This window comes from Crinia signifera, chromosome 11, assembly GCF_055691185.1.
Source record: "Crinia signifera chromosome 11, ASM5569118v1, whole genome shotgun sequence".
Taxonomy (NCBI): domain Eukaryota; kingdom Metazoa; phylum Chordata; class Amphibia; order Anura; family Myobatrachidae; genus Crinia; species Crinia signifera.
This window is the reverse complement of record NC_139227.1, coordinates 89,935,763-89,959,132: the sequence shown is the minus strand read 5'-3', so window position 1 is coordinate 89,959,132 and position 23,370 is coordinate 89,935,763. Positions and strand designations below refer to the sequence as shown.

The 23,370-nt window shown below is 46.8% G+C and overlaps 1 protein-coding gene across 9 annotated transcripts in view; it reads left to right on the top strand.

The window, feature by feature from the left end:
• Positions 1–17,356, top strand: part of SYT7 (synaptotagmin 7) — a 304,815-nt gene extending 287,459 nt beyond the window's left edge. For all 9 annotated transcript variants that reach the window (XM_083165693.1, XM_083165692.1, XM_083165697.1 and 6 more), the window contains 3 exons: positions 6,954–7,068; positions 8,125–8,324; positions 15,750–17,356. In XM_083165693.1, coding sequence (XP_083021819.1) covers positions 6,954–7,068; positions 8,125–8,324; positions 15,750–15,854 — 420 coding nt within the window. In that variant the 3' untranslated portion in view covers positions 15,855–17,356. The remainder of the gene's footprint in view (positions 1–6,953; positions 7,069–8,124; positions 8,325–15,749) is intronic.
• Positions 17,357–23,370: the final 6,014 nt, after the last annotated feature.

Sequence of the window (23,370 nt, the reverse complement as noted above, 5' to 3'; positions counted from 1 at the left end):
TGAGTGCTGTATAGGTGAGGCAGATCATGGAGATTAAAAGTAATAAAGGATTATTCACAGTTACAGCAATGTGAGACGGGGGATTTATAGCAGAGAAAGAGAATAATAAAGTATTATGCAGCTGGAGGTCAGATGGGAGAAGATGGTACACGAGTCAGATGCAGAATCTGCAGTGTGGAATTGGGGAACAGGTGACTGGAGGCCCTCACCGCTTCGCCTACAGTAAATAGTTTCAAAACGAAAATTTCCATCTGCGTACAAGGCCCCGAGTATAGAAGCCTCTATACCACATTTTAAGGCCCATACCAGTGGCAAACGCAGGATTTTCAGAAGGGGGTTTCCAGAGGGGCGGAGCAAAGCACGGAGATGGACACTTAGGTGACCCAGTATATGCCGGGTCAGTTAAAGTATTATAGATAGACCAAATGTATATAAATAATAAAAAAAAAATATATATATATATATATATATATATATACATACATACATACATAAAGGGGCGTCAACAGCAGTGTATTACCCGTGGGCATAGCAATATATTGGGGCCCCTACCGATCCTCCAGCGGTAGGGGAAGATTTGATGTCCTGCGGGTGGTAGGGGGTATTATATCAACCGCTCAGCATGTAGGGCCTGGATAAGTAATTTCCACTAATTACCCCTTTACTGCACAGATGGTGGGAGATGGGGTGGGAGAAGGGGGCATTGGGCTGAATGAAGGGGCACTGATACATAACTTCCAGGGTGGTAGAGGATATTTAATATGCAGAGGAGGGGTGTATAGGGGAGTGGGCTTATTATTCATAATTTTCTGGTGAGAGGACAGCTTGCTTGACTGCAGATATCTCCAATTCCCGGAAATAGATTTCTTAGATTTTAATGGAATTAAAAACTAGAGAATCCCACCTACCAAATGGTATTGGGGACTAGGAGATCAGATTTCAGGAGGCAGAGCAATCCGCCAACGAGTATATAACACTACATACCAGGTGTGTGGAGCTGGAGCAGTAACCAGCTGCTGGAAGGCTGATATCTCTGGTTCTGGGAACAGTAGAGACAAGCTACTAGTGTCCATCAAAGGGGGAGAGTCCCAGCTTTTGGAATATACCCTCAGAAAAACTCTGTCAGACAGAAACTGAAATATCTGACTGGGAATAACAATTAACAGACTTGGATGGGGACCACTGCTTTGAAGTCAGATATCTCTGGTTCCCAAGGGCCGATTTTTACAATTCTTATACCCATGGAAAGAGGGCACCATCAGCTTTCAGCTGAGGGCCCTTAGACTACTGGGGGGGTTTCTGGGTACTCAAAACCCCCCCTGCGTGCGCTACTGCATACACACGGGCTGAGTTTGTTACCTGTATCTGCCCTACCTGGTACAGTATCTGTGGGGAATGTGGTGTTCTATGAGGTGAGTGGGGATTTGCGGCCACGGTAGTATGAGGTGGTGGAGGGGAGGATGTTGCTACTGCAGAGGTGATTCGTTTTTCTGGGAGGTTATGGAATTCCAGGTAGAGCTCCTGTCTGCTTGGAAGAGTATACCAGTCTCCCGGAGCAGCTGCCATCTGAATGGATCCGCTCGCTTCTTGAGTCAGCCAATAGTGCAATTCACAATGAATCACTATTAAAATATTGGACATGTCCACTGATCATCTGTGGATTGGGCCAATAATTGCATGATATATGCCCAGCAGTACTACATAGGTGAGAGGAGGAAATGTGCAGTGGATTTGTGGGGGGTGAGCCCAGGTGCAACCCCAACCGAAGTTCACTATATGCAACATGACAGTGGGTTACAAGGAGAGGCAGAGGGTTAAAGGCAGAGGGTGACAGGGAGAGGCAGAGCGTAACAGGGAGCGGCAGAGGGTGACAGGAAGAGGCAGGGAGAGACAGAGGGTGTCAGGGAGAGGCAGAGGGTAACAGGGAGAGGCAGAGGGTGACAGGGAGAGCAGAGGGTGACAGGGATGGGCAGAGGGTGACAGGGAGGGGCAGAGGGTGACAGGGAGAGCAGAGGGTGACAGGGATGGGCAGAGGGTGACAGGGAGGGGCAGAGGGTGAAAGGTAGAGGGTGACAGGGAGAGGCAGAGGGTGACAGGAAGAGACAGGCAGAGGCAGAGGGTGACATGGAGAGGCAGAGGGTAACAGGGAGCGGCAGAGCATGACAGGGAAAAACAGTGGGTGACATAAAGAGGGTACCAGGGGCAGCAGTGAGCCCCTTAGTCCCCAGGGGCCCCGGTGCACGGCACCTGCTGCACCAATGGTAGTTCTGCCTCTGGAAGTGTGTAAAGGTGAAGTGGGGATATTTGTTGCTACAGAGGTGAGAGGAGATTAGTTGGTAGAGGGGTTATAGTGGGAAAATGTAATAATATACATATGTGAGAATGAGTAATGGGACTCGTCTCCTACCCACACACTCATTAACTAATACAATATGCATTTTTCATTCCGATATATAAATGATGGCCAGTAGATATATTTAAACAAGTTCGGTTGTTGCTTTAATTGGCAGGTCCATTATTTTACCATTATTTCTAGCTCCCTCCTCCTCTCTCTCTCTCTCTCTCTCTCTCTCTCTCTCTCGTCCTTTGTCCACGCCACACACATTCATTCCTCAGATCCCCATTGTCCTAAAGGCAGACATCCAGTATCATAGTACATAATTATAGCCACTCAAACAGCCAGCAGACTGATAGCACCAAGAAAGCAGAGTATACTTTGTATCCTTGTGGCTTCGCTAATGATATAATTGTACGTTCTCGCTGCATATTTCTGTCACCTGTATAATATGTGTGAGCTTGTAACAAAGCCAGGATTCTGGGGAGCTGAACGCACGCTTTGTTACTAGCCAACAGTGGATGAGAATTCTCATTACACACAGCAGACCCAGGGTGACACAACAGCAGCGGTACAATTAGCAGGACTTCACGCTTAATATTCACCAGCAACACTGACACCAGAGAGCATCATATAAGACTGTGCAAAGCTATGATAAGTGGTTCTTTTTGCCCCCAAACGAACACCGTACCGACCGACAAGCATCTGTGTATGCAGGAATTACATACAGAGGGGATTATTACTAAGGGCATACCTCCCAACTGTCCCGCTAAACGCGGGAACGCCCTGGTTTTTGGGGATGTTGACCTTGTCGGGATTTTGACCTTGTCGGGATTTTGACCTTGTCAGGATTTTAAATGTGAGGATTTTGACCTTGTCGGGATTTTGACCGTCGGGATTTCAAACTGAATCCATGCAGACGTATGGCTGTACACCATGGCTCATAGAAGCACTATCAGGGTGATTCTGGTTTAATCAGTCTCTGGCGCATTTGCATGAGGGTGTTATGTGCATGTGCAGCTGCTGTGTGCGAGCGGCCATGGTGAATACAACAGTGTGAGCGGGGGGAATCACCCATGGCAATGTGCAATGTTTCGTGGGTGTTCCCATGAAAAAATATTGGGCGTTGTCATGGTAATTCCCCGATGGTGTGGGGGGCGGGCAGCTGACATCAGCTGGTGTCAGCTGCCATCCCGCTCCCCGCACAGGGCGCCGCAGATCTGAGACAACACAGAGGTGCCTCAGATCTGCGAGTGCTGGATAAATCTATCGATGGTCGGCGACCATTGAATGATTTCTCACCCTCACCCAAGGATGCGAATGGATGTTTATGCAAAGCATCCATTCACAGCCACGTGGGGGATTGCGTCATGCGAGGGGAAGGTGGGCGGCCGAGCGGTGGCGTCTGGTGGACTCACAAGGCTGTGAAATTTACAGCCTTGCGAGTCAACCAGAATAACCCCCTATATGTATAAAGTCACAGGCATGGACTGGCAAATGCCAAAGACAAAGCTGCAGCGTAGTCAGGAACAGGGATAGAGTATGTCCCAGCAGCTACATGTTATTAGCCACATAGATTGAATAGAGGCTTCTGTCTCACTGTTGCGACAGCAAATGCACCTGTGTATAACACAAAATGTGTGTCTATAGGATACCATGGGACAGATGCAGTGTCAGCCCCCCAGGTAAAACCCACCACTCTGTGAGGCCAGTATGTGAGACTGCACTGGCTTCACTGTGACTGGCAGTGACTTCCTATTGGAAGTCCGACCTGCCAGTCACCAAGGCAGTCCCATTGGGAGGTGTTCCCTCCCTCCGGGGATGAGCAGTACCAAGGCCGATACTGTGCATGCACCGGACCCGGGACCCTGAATATGCCTCTGTGGACTGCTGCCGAAGCAGTCCATAGAGCCCAGGGGTCAGCGCATGCGCAGTACCGAAGAAGCTACTGCACCTGCACCGGTCCCGCGGCTGAGACCGGGACTGGTGGCGGGGACCAGCTCCCCAATACACACACTTTAGACTTGTGATTTCTATTTTTGCTGTCAGTGCAGATGGAACATTAAACAGCCTCATAGTTATAGAGATTAAAAAAAAAAAAAAAAAATCTATCAAGTTTAACCTAATATAAATTATAGATATGTTGATTTAGAGGAAGGCAAAACAAATCCCTCAGAGATGTATACGTCAATTCAGTCTCTGGGAGAAGAAAAACATTTCTTCCGGCAATCCCGTTCCTTCTCCGGATAAATCACCCCAGCTGCTTGTACATTAGAGGAGGTGATACTCTTCCTTTCATAACCAGCATCCGATCAATGTGTGACCCATGGAGTGGACCTCAGCCCCCGTAACTGTGCTGCAAAGGGCAGTTCAGCTGACAAATGACATAATAGTGTTTTCTTCCTATACTGCATCAAAACCAGTCATTTCTCCCCATCTCAGAACGTGTGTTTGTAGATCTGCAGTCTTATTCTGCGCCAGAACAATGTAGGAATGAGGGCGATATATGCATGTGCCAAATAACCGAATAGGTTGCGGCGGTGGTTAGTTCCACAGTGTCTAGATAGGTCTAACCCCAGAAGGTCCGCATGCAATAAGTCGACACGGTCAAAAGATAGACATGAAAAAGGTGGAGGCGCAATAGGGTGATAGGGTCAAAATATCGACATGAAAAAGACACAAGACAAGGTTTTTTCATGATTATTTTTTTAACCGACTTTCTCTTACTTCACCGTTCCTGTTGGCATGGAGGGAGAATATAACAATGCATCCGATATATCGGGCGCCGTGAAACTACACAAGTACCCAATGTACTAAGCACGGCGAGCCAAGCGTTCGATATTTTTACCCTTTTCACCCTGTTAACTTTTCCCATTTCGACTCTTCCGATCTCGACCTTTCCCAGGTCGACCTTTTAACCTTGTCGACCTTTTGGGGTCATCCTATCGACTGTCCATCTAGACACTATGGGGGAAATTTACGAAGATGGGAGTTCTATTTCACATGGGATTTTGCTATGGGCAACCAATCAGAATCTACTTTTATTTTATTTATTCAACACCTTCTAGAAGATAACAGAGTGGCCCTTATTCAGATCTGATCGCAGTACAAATTGGTTCTCAAAATGGGCAAAACCAGGTGCACTGCAGGTGGGGCAGATGTAACATGTGCAGAGAGAGTTAGATTTGGGTGGGGTGTGTTGAAACTGAAATCTAAATTGCAGTTTAAAAATAAAGCAGTCAGTATTTACCCTGCACAGAAACAAAATAACTCACCCAAATCTAACTCTCTCTATACATGTTACTTCTGCCCCACCTGCAGTGCAGCATGGTTTTGCCCATTTTGAGAACAAATTTGGGTACTTGTTTCCTAGCACGGCGCCACCGATTTTGATTGTATCCATCGGGTCGGAAAAATCGCGTTGATCGCATCGCATGCCAACCAAATCGCATGCGATGCGATCGACACGATCGACCCTATTTTTACATTGGAATCAATGTAAAATGGTCCCTGAGACCCTATTTTACATTGATTTCAATGTAAAAAGCCCCAAAACCCCCCATTTCAATACCAAACCCCCCCTCATGTTTGAAATGCCACCCCATTGTTAACGCCACCCCACTATTGACGCCAACCCGAAGCGTGGAGAGCGCAGCGAGCCCGCGAGGGGCGGCGGTACACGTCCTCTGACCTTTTTCATACCCCCACTATCCACGTGGAGTTGATTTTATAAAGTGTGGCGAGCGCAGCAAGCCCCGCGTGGGGACGCACATAACTTTACAGGTATACGCGTCCGCTCGCCTCGCTGCGCTCGCCACACTTTATAAAATCAACTCCACGCCGACGTGGATAGTAGGGGTATGAAAAGGTCGGACGACGCGTACCGCCGCCCCTAGTGGGCTCGCTGCTCTCGCCACACTTCGGTTTGGCGTTAATAATGACGGGGGCATTAAACATACTTTACAACCATATTTAATGTGAAATTGGCCATATTGGCCCATTTCACATTGTCACCTATGTAAAATCGCGTTTATCGCATCGCGGGCCATTATAATGGCCCGCGACCGACACGATCAACCCGATTTTCACTTTAAAAATAATTTAACATTAAAGTCTATGGAAAAAACACGTCGGTCGCATCGCGGCCCCTTATTAAGGGCCGCGATGGATGCGATCAACGCGATTTTCTCTTTCACTGGCAAATTAGCTGGTGATTGACAGAAAATCGGGTCCATCGTGTTGATTGTATGCCTTAAGTACCTTAAAGATAAGGAATACAATCAACGAGATGGGCGCCGTGCTAGGAAACAAGTACCCAAATTTGTCCTGTGATTAGATCTAATTAGGGGCCAGTATCTGATTGGTTGCCCATCTGAAATATGACTCCCATGTTAGTAAATTTACCCCAAACTATCTAATAATCGGCACTTGTCAGTGTTTGGAGGCCTATAACTCAGTGTGTTCAGTGATTACTCTGGCCCCGGCCGGTTCTCAGTGACACTTTATTACCGTTCCCTCCAACAGTAAAGGTAAACCGAGCTGTTGGTTGCGTTCATCTTGAACAAAATAAATAGGAATCACAAATAGCCCATTCACTCATGTTTTCTGTGTATTCCAGGGAAGCCGAGGTGAACTGCTGCTGTCTCTGTGTTATAACCCCTCAGCAAACTCTATCATTGTCAACATCATCAAGGCTCGGAATTTAAAAGCCATGGACATCGGGGGCACATCAGGTCTGTGCTAGGCTAGAACACAATTCTTTTCAGACTTGCTTTTAATGAGTTTCTCTAAAGCCTGTAACTATGGCAAATGTATCAGCTTCTAGAACATAAAGGCAGACTGACTACACTTGGCTTAACAACTAACGTACATAAAATGGCTGCTACCGGTATTCGGAATTGTGCGTTTTAGTGGGAACCCGACACACTGTACATATTTCTGAGTGGGATACGGTCACTAGGGCGACAAGGGGAAGGTTGATCCACAACCACTGAAGGTCGGCATGCATCAAGGCTGACATGGGGTTAGGTCGACAGGGTCATTAGGCACATGCATTAGGTCGACATGGGCTTGATCAACAGTCAAAATGTCCTCATGAGGTTTTTCACTTTTATTTTAGCCGACATGTGCCGACAGGCGTTCTATCATGCCCTACCATCAACTAGGGTGTGGTGGGAGAATAAAATAGTGTGCCGAGCATAGTAAGGCAACGTGCCCGAAGCATGGCGAGAGCAGTAAGCCATGCAAGGGGACGCGGTACACATGTCGATGAAAAAGTGAAAAACCCCATGTCAACATTTTGACTGTCGACCTTGCCCATGTTCACCTAATGCTTGTGTTGACCTAATGACCCTGTCGACCTAACCCCATGATAACCTTCAGATATGTCAACCTTTTTGCATGTCGGCCTTCAGTGGTCGACCCAATCACACAATGGAGCGATTATCGCTGGAACGCACTTGTGGGGTGTTTGCCGCCGTCACAATGAAGATTTCACAGAGAAGTGATTGGCAGCGAGTGATTATCTGGAGCTGTTAACGGAGCATTTATGGGGAGGCTGTGAGTTCGTATGTGCAAAAACATGGCATCTGGGCACTGGGATCCCACCCAACTGCAGGTATTGTGACTGTATCCCTGCCAGAGTAGTAGCGCCATAGCAGCTAGCTAGTGCTACGGCTGCTTTCATGAGCAGGACTAAGTACTAATTAGGTACCGGTTACAACTTGGCAGCAAATGTTTTTTATTGGGTACAGTATATTCATGTTATCACTACTGTCTCCACTTCTCAGACCCATATGTAAAGGTTTGGCTTATGTGCAAGGACAAAAGGGTGGAGAAGAAAAAAACAGTGGTTATGAAGCGGTGCCTAAATCCAATCTTTAATGAGTCGTTCATCTTTGATATTCCCACTGAGAAGCTTAGAGAGACCACCATCATCATAACTGTCATGGACAAAGACAGGCTTAGTCGTAACGATGTTATTGGCAAGGTAAGTGGCATGAAGCCAGTTGTTGGGGGTGGCACTGGTGGTATTGTAGATATTTCCTTATATACAGATATGTCCTTCTTCTTATATCCTCTGTACGTAATGCGGCACGTCGCAAAAGGCCTGTGAGAGCCGGGTACTCTGCCGCTTGGCATCTTATTGGTATTGCTATGTAATATACAAGCAATGTACCTGAGAAATCTGCTGCGTTCAATGTTTGGTGTATCAGTATAACTGCCCAATGTGTGCCTGTAATAATCATATGAGTAGTGACAAGAGAAACCAGGCATGTCCAAACGATGACCCTCCAACTGTTGTGAAACTACAAGTCCCATCATGCCTTGCCACAGTTTTGCTATTAGGGAATGCTAAAACTATGGCAAAGCATGCTGGGATGTGTAGTTTCACAACAGTTTGGACATGCCTGACGTGGACAAGGGAAAGGTATTTTACTAAACTATACACATGACTACAAAAACATAAATCACATAAAACATGCATGAACAAAAAGAATGTGTATCTCTTCAGTAATAAATTCAGTGTAATGATAAAGTCAGTGTGCCTACTGCCATCAGCTGTGGTAGTCAAAGCTCAAAGTTAATGAGCAGTATATGGATGTGATAGCTGGTGAGGGATAACACAAAGAGATTGGCGTCCCAACCTCCATGTACCCTTTATACTCCCTCGCTGACTCTGAACCATTTCTCCAACTGGGCTCCTGGGAGTGCTGGTGAATCCTGTGGTGTTCATCTGGTAGTGTCCCGTTTTGTCCCCCATTCTGCTGGCTCCTGTATTCTGTGTGGTAGTCTTTAGATGCTCCGGTCACAGGCGGCCATTTGCAAATATGCGTTCACCTCAGGGTGTCTGTGTCTCTGATGTGTCCCTTCCTCAGGGATAGACATCTTTGCCTAGGTTCTGTTTTTTATTCTACATACAGTATGGTGATGATGGGTCTGGCCTTCACTAACAGACACTCGGTTGAGGCGGACCTCTGAATACACAGCCAATCCCCCGTCACCAGGGCCAGATCAACAATATGGGGAGATAGAGCTGCAGCACCAGGCCGCCATATGAAAATACTAGGTCCATCATCATGATGAAGACCACAAGACAGTCACCAGCTGGCCACATGGTCAGCCGTAAATCAAAGTATTAAAATGACATTCCTATTTTACACATTTATGCAATTTTTGGACTTTTATATATCGGCGAGACACTGGGGCTTATAGTGTATGATGTCTACATGTCTACATGGCATTGTCCTCACCTCCACCACTTCCCATAATAGGCCCTTAGACATTTTCAGCTCCAGGCCCATTAGGCCCTTAATCTGGCCCTGCCAGTCACACCATGCCAAGATTACAGGCATTGGGTGGGATGTACTAAGCAGAAAATGCGGTAAAAACCCGTTATCTGGGTTTTCACCACATTTTCAGATGCACTAAAGCCCCACCGTTGGACCTTTGCCTAGCTGACGTAACCCCATGGAAGCCTATGGGCTTCTTTTTGCATCCCCGTTGCCCACCACCGCCCCACACTACCCATGTCGCCGTCCTTACCTGATGTCCGGGCAGCCTCCTGTCATTATGCCTGGACCAGTGACCACCTCCTCCCTAACACCGGAATATCCCCCTTCCGAGTGCAAGGAGGAGCAGGAACCTGGCAGTTCCTGCAGCCGTCTGAGCAGGAGGCTGCCGGGCACAGCAGGAGGGGAGGCCCGCGGGGACCCACTTACCACCCCGTTGGCTGCTTCGCAAAGGGCAGCTCTTATCTTTGTGATACTAATCGCATAAGTTAGTACATATACGATTAGTATCACTGCAAATTGTGGCGGGATGTACCTCAATTGCTTGATACATCCTGCCCATTGTGAGCCAGGAGACGGGACAATTCCAGTACAATTCCCATCTGTGGGAGTGATGCCGGGGGCTGTTGAAGAATACAGCCGGTGCCGACTGGCCAGGCGAAGTGCCCACTCTTCTGGGGGGGGGGGGCACCCTATTTTCACAGTATATCTGTGATGGATGCTAGCAATTCAGCAATGTGAAACACTGCACTTTTGTCATTGTGGCAGTCGCCCCTGTTAAACAGCACCCGCACAGAAGATCTGGTACCACATGACTACGTGGAGTAATGAGGAGAATCAATAGACTACTTTCCTATGAATATTGGCTCAGCCCACAAAGCAGCTGCCTCCTTGTATAGGTGATTTGTGCACGTAATGGTCGTCATGTGCATTTTGCATATGCCGGTAATTGGACCAGAAGGATCAGGAAGGGGAATCTGAAACATGTTACGGGATTTAAATATAAGATTGTGGGGTTTTACAGTGACTCAGAAGTCATGGCAAGGCTGTGAAGGGATTTGCATGGCAGAGTAATACACTAGGAGACCAGCAGCAGCATTTTGCAGGGATTGGAGGCCAGGCGCATTAATTAGATGCCACATATGACGGAGTTGTAGGTGGATTAGAGTCAGCAGATGTATTTAACAACTTGAGAGATCTAAAGCCTGTAACTGGATGGATGAAAGTGAGAGGCGGGGATGAGTTACAGTAGTGCCTATAAGCCTGCTATTGTCAAAGAAGGGGGATCGGAAAGCACAGAACCTACAGCTCATTCCAGTTTACAACTCCCATTGATAAAGTAGTTAATTAACACAGGAACCTTTTGACATGGAACAAGATGCACAGCCTGGTATGGGCTGAAGAAAGTATCATAGTTGCCTACCCACCTGCATTCTGCGGGAGACTCCCTGAAATAGCAGCAATCTCCCTCTCTCCCTCATTAGTCAAGCAATCTCCCTTATTTCACCTAGCCCCCATTACACTGTTACATTTTTGTGGAAAAAAGGAATGAAATATAGATACAGTTACATTGAATCATCAGCACCATTTCCCAGCACTTTACCTGTATATTAGCTCTTACTAACTGCTTTGTGGCTGATCTACATTTGGATATAAGTCATTTTACAAGATTCCTCTCAGTACACACCCACGCTTCTAGGTGCCACGTTCCCAATCTCTCCATATATGGAACTAGACACGCCCTTTGGGTGGAGCATGACATGCCCCCTCAAAGGGGCGCTGTGCAAAATTCTACCACCTATAAGATCCCTGAAAGTAGTTTTCAAAAGTAGGCAAGCATGAAGTATAAATAGGGAGAGCAGAGCAATGTAGTTTTCATCTATTGGACAATATAAATGTAAAAATCAGGTGTAGACTCAATGGTGTCACTAATAGGAGACGCCGAGGAGTTAGTGCACACCTATGCTGCATATACAGTATGGGGTCAGTTACAGACGATGCTCAGGAATTAGATCACACATATGCCGCACATACAGTATGGGGTCAGTTACAGACGATGCTCAGGAGTTAGATCACACCTATACCACACATACAGTATGGGGTCAGTTCAGGGGCTGGCAACTATTAACCTGGAGGGGCAAGTCTACAGCACTGGCCCATAAGTAACAGCGCATCATCGATTTCTGGTGATCCACCCACCCAAAAATAATTAAAATTATATATATATATTGCTGCAAGTGGGCAAGAATAGTCAGTAGGAGGACGATGCTACGATCTCAGACCAAAAAAAAATGAAAACATTTGCTCTATCAGAGGTAAGGTGAGGTAGAGGTCTGGCTGAGGGCTGATAAAACCCCCTGCTCCCCCTGTATAATAATAATAATAATAATAATAATAATAATAATAATAATAATGACAGGACACCACATGCTGCTCCCCCTGCATAATATCAGCACACCACAGGCTGCTCCCCCTGCATAATACCAGGACACCACAGGCTGCTCCCCCTGCATAATACCAGGAGACCACAGACTGCTTCCCTTGCATAATAACTGGACACCACAGGCTGCTCCCCCTGCATAATACCAGGAGCGCACAGGTTGCTCCCCCTGTATAAAAACAGGCTGTACAGGCTGCTTCCCCTGGCTGCTACCACAGGCTGCTCCCCATTCGTAATAACAGGAGGACAACACAGGCTGCTCCCCCTGCATAATACCTGGACACCTCAGGCTGCACCCCCTGTATAAAAAGACCAGGTCACCACAGGCTACTCCCCCTGCATAAAAAATCAGGAGACCACATGCTGCTCCTCCGTATAAAAAGTACAGGAGACCACAGGCTGCTCCCCCTGGCTGCTACCACAGGCTGCGCATGGCAGAAATATGATATATTTGTTTATTTAGATAATGCATGTCACCTGTCCTGAGGTGTGGTGGCATTTCCGGGTCTGTGCTGCTGCGGCTTCCGCCTCTCTGCACTGACCTCCGACCTCCGCCTGCCAGCTCTTTCCGAATCTCCACACATCAGACGACAGGTGGGCAGCGTCAGCCTCATGACGTCACCTGCACTGGGGACATGTCCTCAGTGCAGGGGGCCGGTGGCCATATTCCTGTAGCCACGACCATGTTCTGAAAGACGCGGCCAGCACCCCTGACAGGCGGAGGACTGGAGGAGGCAGACAATGCGCTAAATCACCAGGTGGCCTACAGCTGTAACTGGTAAAGCAGCCCGGGGGGCATATGGCACTCTGCCCCCTGGGCCAACTCGCCACTGGGTCAGTTACAGGAGATTCCCAGGAGTTAGATCACACCTATGCCGCACATACAGTATGGGGTCAGTTACAGGTAATGCCCAGGAATTCAAGCACACCTATGCTGCACATACAGTATGGGGTCAGTTACAGGAGATTCCCAGGAGTTAGATCACACCTATGCTGCACATACAGTATGGGGTCAGTTACAGGCGATGCCCATGAGTTAAATCACACTTATGCCGCACATACAGTATGGGGTCAGTTACAGGCGATGCCCAGGAGTTAGAGCACATCTATGCCGCACATACAGTATGGGGTCAGTTACAGGTGATGCCCAGGAGTTAGATCACACCTATGCCACACATATAGTATGGGTTCAGTTAGAGTAGACACCCAGGAGTTAGATCATACCTATGCTGCATATACAGTATGGCGTCAGTTAAAGGCGATGCCCAGGAGTTAGAGCACACCTATGCCGCACATAGATACAGTATGGCGTCAGTTACAGGAGATGCCCAGGAGTTAGATCACACCTATGCTGCACATACAGTATGGGGTCAGTTACAGGAGATGCCCAGGAGTTAGATCACACCTATGCTGCACATATAGTATGGGGTTAGTTAGAGTAGACACTCAGGAGTTAATCATACCTATGCTGCATATACAGTATGGGGTCAGTTACAGGTGATGCCCAGGAGTTAGACCACACTTATGCCACACATACAGTATGGGGTCAGTTACAGACGATGCCCATGAGTTAGATAACACCTATGCCACACATACAGTATGAGGTCAGTTACAGGCGATGCCCAGGAGTTAGATTACACCTATGCTGCACATACAGTATGAGGTCAGTTACAGGCGATGCCCAGGAGTTAAAGCACATCTATGCTGCACATACAGTATGAGGTCAGTTACAGTCGATGCCCAGGAGTTAGATCACACTTATGCCGCACTTACAGTAAACCTATGGGGCTCTGCACAAAATATACAATTTTGGTGTGAAATCAGAATGATTTGGAGAGAACTGAGTCAGACCTTTGAGCACGGCTGGTCCCTCGATATCAGGATAAATGCTTAGCTTAGCACTGCCTACTACTGAGCATTTTGAACACAGTGCTGCCTTTTATTCAGAATGCTAAATAATAGGCTAATGTTATTTATTCAGAGAAGCAAAATGGATTGAAACCATCCATCCTGCCTTCTCTAGCAGTATGTCTGATTCGTCTCCGTGATTGATCCCATTTGTTTAATGCAACACAGTTTCGGCACTTGCAGTTGCTGGAGACCTCTAGTGATCAACCTCTGTAATAATGTTGAAGAGCTGGAGAAGGAGATCGAATGCACAGCGCGATGTAACAGCTGGCTCCTAATTGGAAGTGCTTCGGGAGCCAGCTGTCATTCTGAGCACGTGTAAAGATCCTCCAGAGCTCAATGATCATTACAGAAAGTAACCTGCACAAGTCCCTACTAAGAACAGGACGCAGTTGAATTGAGGAAATGACGGAGATCCGCCTTTGCCACCATTTCCAAATATTCTCCGCTGACAATTTTGTCAAAATTTACCTAATTTTCTGTACTGAACTGAAATTCCATTCCATTAGAAGGAGTTTATGGGAAGTAGCTTCCAGATTATAAGTAAGATGTTAAAAACCTTTTACCGTTCCCAAACTATCGATTTAATGCTTCTGAGCATAAACTAGAATTGTCTGGGGGACGATAGATGTATACTGTGTTCCTAAAACAATGCCGTAAATGTTTATGCTAAGAAACAGATGGGCAATAGAACAGAATAAAAGAAGGTGGGCAACAAAATAAAAATTTTTATCTGCTGCAAAAATCTAAGGGGGGAGATGAATTAACACTTGAAGAGAGAGATAAAGGGCCTGATTCAGTCCTGTTTGCTAGGCCGCGTATATGTGCCGCCTAGCAGGTAGGCCTGCCAAAAGCCTTGCATGCGGCCGAAGCAGAGAGAATTCATTAGATGGTTGTCAACCATTGATTTTACTGGCTTTCGCTAATTAAAGTCAGGCAGAACCGACTTTTATTACCGTCGGAGATCACTGAAAAGGGAGCAGGCATCGGCCCACCTGCGTTCTCATGGGAACGCTCATAAAATGATGTTCCAGATCCCTATTCCCCCTCGCCTGCTCCCCACCATTGGACAAGGCCACAAAGTACCGGCCAATCAGCTCCTATTATTTTGCGAACATGGCTGATGATATTGTTCTATCATTCATTCTAGATCAGGCATGTCCAACGTTGGCCCTCCAGATGTTGTGAAACTACACATCCCAGCATGCTTTGCAATAGTTTGAGCATTCCCTAATAGCAAAACTGTGGCAAAGCATGCTGGGATGTGTAGTTTCACAACATCTGGAGGGCCAACGTTGGACATGCCTGTTCTAGATGCTCTCATAATGATTGCAGTGCCAATATGTGTCATGTAGAGTTTATAACACAAATGTGATGTCATCGATACCAAGCATGTGATTTCACCATACTAGGCAGCAGGCACGCGGTCGTGATCCCAACAGTCAGAGGGGTACGTTTACTAAGATGGGAGTTCTATTGAAGATGGGATGTTGCCCATAGCAACCATTCAGATTCTATCTATTGTCTTCTAGAAGGTGATAAATAAATAAGAAGTAGAAGCTGGTTGTTATGGGCAACATCTCATCTTCAATAAAACTCCCATCTTAGTAAATTTACCCCAGAATGCCAACAGCGGCATCCCGACGGTAAGATTCCTTAACCCTATCCCCAGAGTAATGTAGGGGGGGGGGGGCACCAGACTTTGCCCAACATCACTGGAGATAAATATACACAACTTCTATTCCTCCTCTAACTGATTCCATCTTCTCACCAGATCTACCTGTCTTGGAAGAGTGGTCCCGGGGAGGTGAAACACTGGAAAGATATGATTTCCCATCCAAGAACAGCTGTAGCACAGTGGCACCAACTCAAGGCCTGAGCTGATGGCTCCTCTGCATTCTGTGATCTCCTGCAGTCTTCGGTTACCTCCAACTAAACCAACGCATTGGCCACGCTCTTACTGTCTGCACAAAAACAGCCTGCAGGCTTGTATAAGGAACCGCCAGCTTGGAACTCTGGGTAACAGGATGCTCTAGGGCCAGATTGTGCCACCTGCAGCTCCTTCAGAAGGATTGTGATCCAAAACTGTCCTTATATTTGTCATCCCCGACACAGCTGCAGTTTTCCTTCTGGCCTCGCGAGGAGCGGCACCTTCCAATGCAGTGTTACAGAGACGCTGAGAAGGTCAGAGCGGGGTCATCCCGCAAGAAACCTCTCAAGGCTGCCGAGCCCGCAGACTTTCCATGGCTTCTACAAATACATGGCAGCCACAGAGGCACCATAGAGTGCGTACAGTGGTTGTCAATGTAACAAGTCACTTTTTGTAGTGGTGCGAAGGTGCAATGAACCCTATAATATTTTTTTTAGGGTTTTTTTCTTTATAGAAAAAGATTAAGAGCAATACCTGTGTTATTGCGAATTAGACACCTCCTTGGTGGTAAGAGGAGGTAGATTTAGGGTGGATTCTGCTCCACAGGCTCTTTGCCATATGTGTGTGGTTGTTAGTGTCCAGTGTGTGTAATGTGTGATTGTGTGAGTGTGTGTGTGTGTGTGTGTGTGTGTGTGTGTGAGAGTGAGTGTGTGTGTGTGGTTTTTTCCTCGCAGCTCACCTCTTTACTTCTCTCTTCCCTTGGCGGGCTGTGAGGATGCTCTGATGCACCTGCGTATCTTCGTGACGTGATTCTTTGTAGCTTTTTTTGATTGTTGCCTTTTTTGTGTTATTTTCAATTCTGTTTTTCACTGATTCAGTCATTCTTCGGAGTTTCGCTAAAAAAATAATAATAATTAAGGGGTTTTTTTGTATTTATTTTTTAAAGTCACAAACAATATTATGTTGAAGAGGGACTGAGGTTATTGTCTCTGACCTGAGGTTATTGTTGTTGTCTAGATTTATAGAGTGTTGGTTAGCCATCATTTTGCTGCCAGCGGAGGCCCACGATGCATTGCGTCCAGCCCTCTCTGGCACAGAGAAGTTTATTGTCAGAGGCAAAGAGGAAACTGCCCCTGTCCACAGCACACGGAGCTGAGTATTTCCAGACTCCTGGAGGGATGGATGGATGAGACATTGGTACAGTCCCCTTCTCACCTGGTGATCGTGTGGTGTAACCTGTATGTACCGGGGCCCCCTTGCCTTCTGGGCATCACCAGCCATTTTGTCTTCCAGGATGAGGCCTTGGATATTCCCAGGGTCTCTTGCTCTCCAGGCTCCAGAGTCCCATGAATAAAGCTAAAACTAGCTGGGATGTAAGTATGACGGGATGATTATGGTGTCTGTGTGGAAAACAAGGGGGGATACCATATGTACCTGTCAAAAGTGAATTATTCTCACCGGTTCTCATTCTGTTTGAGATAAAGGATAAAATTAAACAAATCTGAAATAAATGCTGTAAAGTTTATACACAAGATGACAGAAATGTCTTTCATACCACCAGGTTTCTGCTTTCAATGTATTGGCATTTATGGGTACACAATGGCATCACAAGCCTGGGAGAGGGTGACACTAAACTGCCGACTCTTCTGCAGTGTTAGGAGCCAGATGCTGCAGTGGGATGTTCTCCTGCAGCACCTGACTCCTATCACAGAGGAAGAGCCAGCACTACAGGCAGTTTAGTTTCCGCAGACAGCCGGCATCTCCGGCGATGCTGGACACACCATTGAAATAAACGATCAGAGATCAGAGAGGCCATGTCTCCTTATAGAAGGGGGCACACTCTATTCAGACAGGCGCGCCTCCAGCGCGCGGGGGGGAGTAATACAGAGTATGCATCGGATGTCACCTCTGAGCATATCATGTATATTGTAAATTATTAATGTGTAGAACTGTGGATGGTAAGCAAGAAGACCAGTTGTTCTCATGTATTAGTGAGTGTAACCCCTACATTGCAAGTTTTTCTACATACCTCTATGTACCGTCATGCCGAAGTGATTTCCCATCTAACTTCCCATGGTGAGCATTTCAACACATTCAATTCATTTGCTGCAAACTGTTTGCCAAGAATTACAATGTGACCCTGCCCTTTACTCCAACCCCCAGCATGCATTAGCACATGATGGATGATGGATGTGGTTCTGCACTTAAAAAAATCGCACTAGCATCTGCTGGATGCGGCTCTGCACTTTACTAATCTCCAACTCCCAGCATGCACTAGCACCTGCTGCTGGATGTGGCTCTGCACTTTACTAATCTCCAACCCTTGTCATGCACTAGCACCTGCTGACTGTGTCTCTGCACTTTACTAATCTCCAACCCCCCTCATGCGCTAGCACCTGCTGCGGGATGTGGCTCTGCACTTTACTAATCTCCAGCTCCTGGCATACACTAGCATCTGCTGGATGTGTCTCTGCACTTTACTAATCTCCAACCCCCGTCATGCACCAGCATCTGCTGGATGTGTCTCTGCACTTTACTAATCTCCAAACCCCATCATGCACCAGCATCTGCTGGATGTGTCTCTGCACTTTACTAATCTCCAACTCCCAGCATGTACTAGCATCTGCTGCTGGATGTGTCTCTGCACTTTACTAATCTCCAACCCCCATCATGCACCAGCATCTGCTGGATGTGTCTCTGCACTTTACTAATCTCCAACTCCCAGCATGTACTAGCATCTGCTGCTGGATGTGTCTCTGCACTTTACTAATCTCCAACCCCCATCATGCACTAGCATCTGCTGCTGGATGTATCTTTGCACTTTACTAATCTCCAACCCCCGTCGTGCACTAGCACCTGCTTAATGTGTCTCTGCACTTTACTAATCTCCAAGCCCCCCGGCATGCACTAGCATCTGCTGGATGTGACTCTGCACTTTAGTAATCTCACACCCCCGGCATACACTAGCACCTGCTGCTGGATGTGGCTCTAAATTTTAGTAATCTCACACCCCCGGCATACACTAGCATCTGCTGGATGGGGCTCTGCACTTTACTAATCTCACCCCCCCCGGCATGTACTAGCATCTGCTGGATGTGTCTCTGCACTTTACTAATCTCAAACCCCCGTCATGCACTAGCACCTGCTGCTGGATGTGTCTCTGCACTTTACTAATCTCCAGCACTTGGCATGCACTAGCATCTGCTGGATGTATCTCTGCACTTTACTAATCTCCAACCCCCATCGTGCACTAGCATCTGCTGCTGGATGTGTCTCTGCACTTTACTAATCTCCAAGCCCCCCGGCATGTACTAGCATCTGCTGGATGTGGCTCTGCACTTTACTAATCTCCATCCCCTGGCATACACTAGCACCTGCTGGATGGGGCTCTGCACTTTACTAATCTCACACCCCCGGCATGTACTAGCATCTACTGGATGTGTCTCTGCACTTTACTAATCTCCATCCCCTAGCATACACTAGTACCTGCTGCTGGATGTGGCTCTGCACTTTACTAATCTCCAGCCCCTGGCATACACTAGTATTGGCTGGATGTGTCTCTGTACTAATCTCCAGCCCCTGGCATACACTAGCACCTGCTGGACGCGGCTCTGCACTTCTGAAGCTGTTATGTCAGCAACAAAATATCTGGTTCTTGATGTACATGAGTTGAAGCAGCTTCACCCGTCTCTTGTAAGGAGAGAGTTAAAAAAAACAATACAAGAACATTTGTGTTAGCAGCTTTCAATGAATAATTGAATAATTCACATTAAAGATGGATCCCAGCCATAAATCTTTTCTTTGAGAGAGCAATTCCACTGATTTAATAAATGAACATATAGCTCAGGAAGAACAGAGTCTCCAGAAACAACCACTCCTAATAAACCAGAGGATTTTACACTCACGTGACACAATGTTCATCTCACTACCATATATGTTCCTACTGTGCGCACATACTGAGTCGGTCAAAGCAGCAATACAGGATACTATGGGGGTTATTCTGATTCACTCGGAAAGGCACAATCACTCTCTAGTGGACAAAACCATATGCACTACAGGTGGGACTGATGTAACATGTGCAGAGTGCTGTTGGTAGCTCTCGAGGACTAGGGTTGGCTACCCCAGCTCTAAGTGGTTTAATACACAGGAGACTATACTCAGAGGACCTGCACCTCCCATAGGGCTATGGCCGCTGATAGCAGGTGTCTTACTCATTGCACATTCGTACAGATGAACACCAGGGAAGGACAGGGCAGCACCATTGGCAAAAAACGACGTAGAATCAACTGCAGCAAAAGAAGCAATCTGGCTGCACCTGTGTCCGGACAGGAGGGCTGTGCCGTGTAAGCTGCTGCTGCATGTTTACGTGTCGGATTTTGGATTTGGCTGTGTTTCCGTCAAAAGCGGCTATTCCGTCAATCCACCTTGTTTTCGGCAGGCCGAAACATTTCGACCTGTCGAAAAAAAAAAAGCCAGTACTGAATAGGTCGGAACGCCTTCCGATCTATTCATGTCGAAAACGACATGTCGACAGTTTCGACAGTGATCGAATATTCTCCTATGCAAGCTAATAGCAAAGTACCGTCCTTTATACGAGGATGGTCTGTGTGTCTGGATATGTAGAAAGGCCATACTGGTCCAGGAGGCATCTTCATTGGGTTCATTGTTTACAAAGTGCACAATAATATATTATTTGCGTGCTCTACCGATTAACCACTGGGTGATGGAGGCAGGATTGTATTATTAAAAAAATGACCATAATCTGGAACAAATGTGGATAATTACAGTGTATAATTACAGTGGATAATTACAGTGGATAATTACAGTGGATAATTACACCCCCCCCCCCCACCCCCCATATGTACCATCCAGGCACCAACATGCCATCTAGGATTGACTTCTTATAATGATTCTTACTAAGCTAATTGTGCATTACCTACCACTGAATTGATAATAATATTTTACCTTTTTTATTAATTACTGTTACCCAGGACTTCGATTTCCCATTTACTGATTCCACCATAGAGTACCTTGACCCTCCAGCTGTTGTTGAACTAAACATCCCAGCATGCCCTGCTACAGTTTTACTATTTGGCCATGCTAAAACTGATGCAGGGCACGCTGGGATGTGTAGTTCAACAACAGCTGGGGTGTCAAGGTTAGCCATCACTGATCTAAGGCGTCTATATTATATATATATTATTTATTTATTCTTTATTACCAGTTATTTATATAGCGCACACATATTCCGCAGCGCTTTACAGAGAATATTTGAACATTCACATCAGTCCCTGCCCCAGTGGAGCTTACAATCTATATTCCCTCCCCCATCTACACACACAGGCATTCTAGGGTTAATTTTGTTGGAAGCCAATTGACCTACCAGTATATTTTTGGATTGTGGGAGGAAACCGGAGTACCTGGAGGAAACCCACGCAAGTACAGGGAGAATATACAAACTCCACACAGTTAGAGCCATGGTGGGGATCGAACCCATGACCTCAGTGCTGTGAGGCAGTAATGCTAACCATTACACCATCCGTACTGCCCTATACATTTATTGATTTTGACCCTTAACAAACACTTTAAGCTTATCTAATATAAATCACACGGATGCAATAAAGACTCGGACACCAAATGATTAGATGTAAAGGTCATTGATATTTATTACTTGGTATGATCCCTCTTCATAAAGGGCTGGCAATAAGGCGCCACATGATGTCCAGCTCTAGTCACATAAAAAATGGCGGCAACTTACACGCGCCAACTATTAAATATGGTAACGACTGTGACGCCATCTGACTACAACACAACCTGATGCTGGGAGCTCTCACCACTCCTTATCTGGCCGCTGTAGACACTCCCGTAAAGGAGTGCCCAAATGTACCCCCCCGCAAAGGCAGGACACAAATGGCGTCTTTCCAGGGGCAGTGCCTCCCAATGCCCACTTATGCCACAAGATACCGCTGGACCGTGACACCATACCACCTAGAATCTGAAAAATGGTAAATGTACCAAAACTGACTATAAATGTATATGCCTGACAGGATAGGGAGGGTGGGCGGAGGCTGAAAACTTCTGCAAGAGGAAGTACTTCCTGAAAGGACCTGCATATATACCCCTCTCCAAAGATCACGCCCCTATGCTCTCCCATAGGCTACCAACAAACTGCAACCAAACTTTACTCGACTAGCAGACATTAACTCCTTCCTGCAAACACACATATGTAAGCCTCTTAACTACGCTCTGGCTTAGGCAGCACGCGCTTAATCTAAAGGCCCATACACACTTGACGATTTTCAGCTGAAAATCGCTCAAAACAGCCGTTTTGAGCGATTTTCCGCTGAAAATCGCCTGGTGTGTATGCCCCCCAGATTGCCGACTAGCGAGGATGTGCGCTCCCGCATCCTCGCTAACGAGGTGGGCAATCTGCTGGTTTTACCAGCACACCTAGCGATGATGGCTGGTTTTTCAGCCATCATCGCCAAGTGTGTACAGCAGCCGGACTGAAAGCTGAAAGTCTTTCAGTCCAGCTGACAGCCCGCTCCCTCCCCCTGTTCATACTCACCCCTCCCCGCTCCCCACGCTGCCTGTCTCTTCTCCTGTCCTGGCTCCAATGCTGCTGCTGCTGCTGCTGCTGCACAGTGACAGGTTCTCCTCCACTCCCCTGGCCGGACATACAGCTCGGCAGGACGCCCCGCCCCCAGCAGAAAGCCCCCCACCCCCAGGCTCACAGGCTTGCTCCCTGCTCCTGCTGTGTGGAGCATAACCCCACTGACCACCAATGAAGGTTTTTTAAGGCAGTGATATAAACATTGCTGGCACATGCCAGCAATGTATATATTACTGCACCAATGATTTTGTTTTAAGGCAGTGATATATACATTGCTGGCACATGCCAGCAATGTATATATTACTGCGCCACTGGGCACCAATGATTTTGTTATGAGGCAGTGATATATACATTGCTGGCACATGCCAGCAATGTATATATTACTGCGCCACTGGGCACCAATGATTTTGTTTTGAGGCAGTGATATATACATTGCTGGCACATGCCAGCAATGTATATATTACTGCGCCACTGGGCACCAATGATTTTGTTTTGAGGCAGTGATATATACATTGCTGGCACATGCCAGCAATGTATATATTACTGCGCCACTGGGCACCAATGATTTTGTTTTAAGGCAGTGATATATACTTTGCTGGCACATGCCAGCAATGTATATATTACTGCACCACTGGGCACCAATGATTTTGTTTTGAGGCAGTGATATATACATTGCTGGCACATGCCAGCAATGTATATATTACTGCGCCACTGGGCACCAATGATTTTGTTTTGAGGCAGTGATATATACATTGCTGGCACATGCCAGCAATGTATATATTACTGCGCCACTGGGCACCAATGATTTTGTTTTAAGGCAGTGATATATACATTGCTGGCACATGCCAGCAATGTATATATTTATGCACCACTGGGCACCAATGATTTTGTTTTAAGGCAGTGATATATACA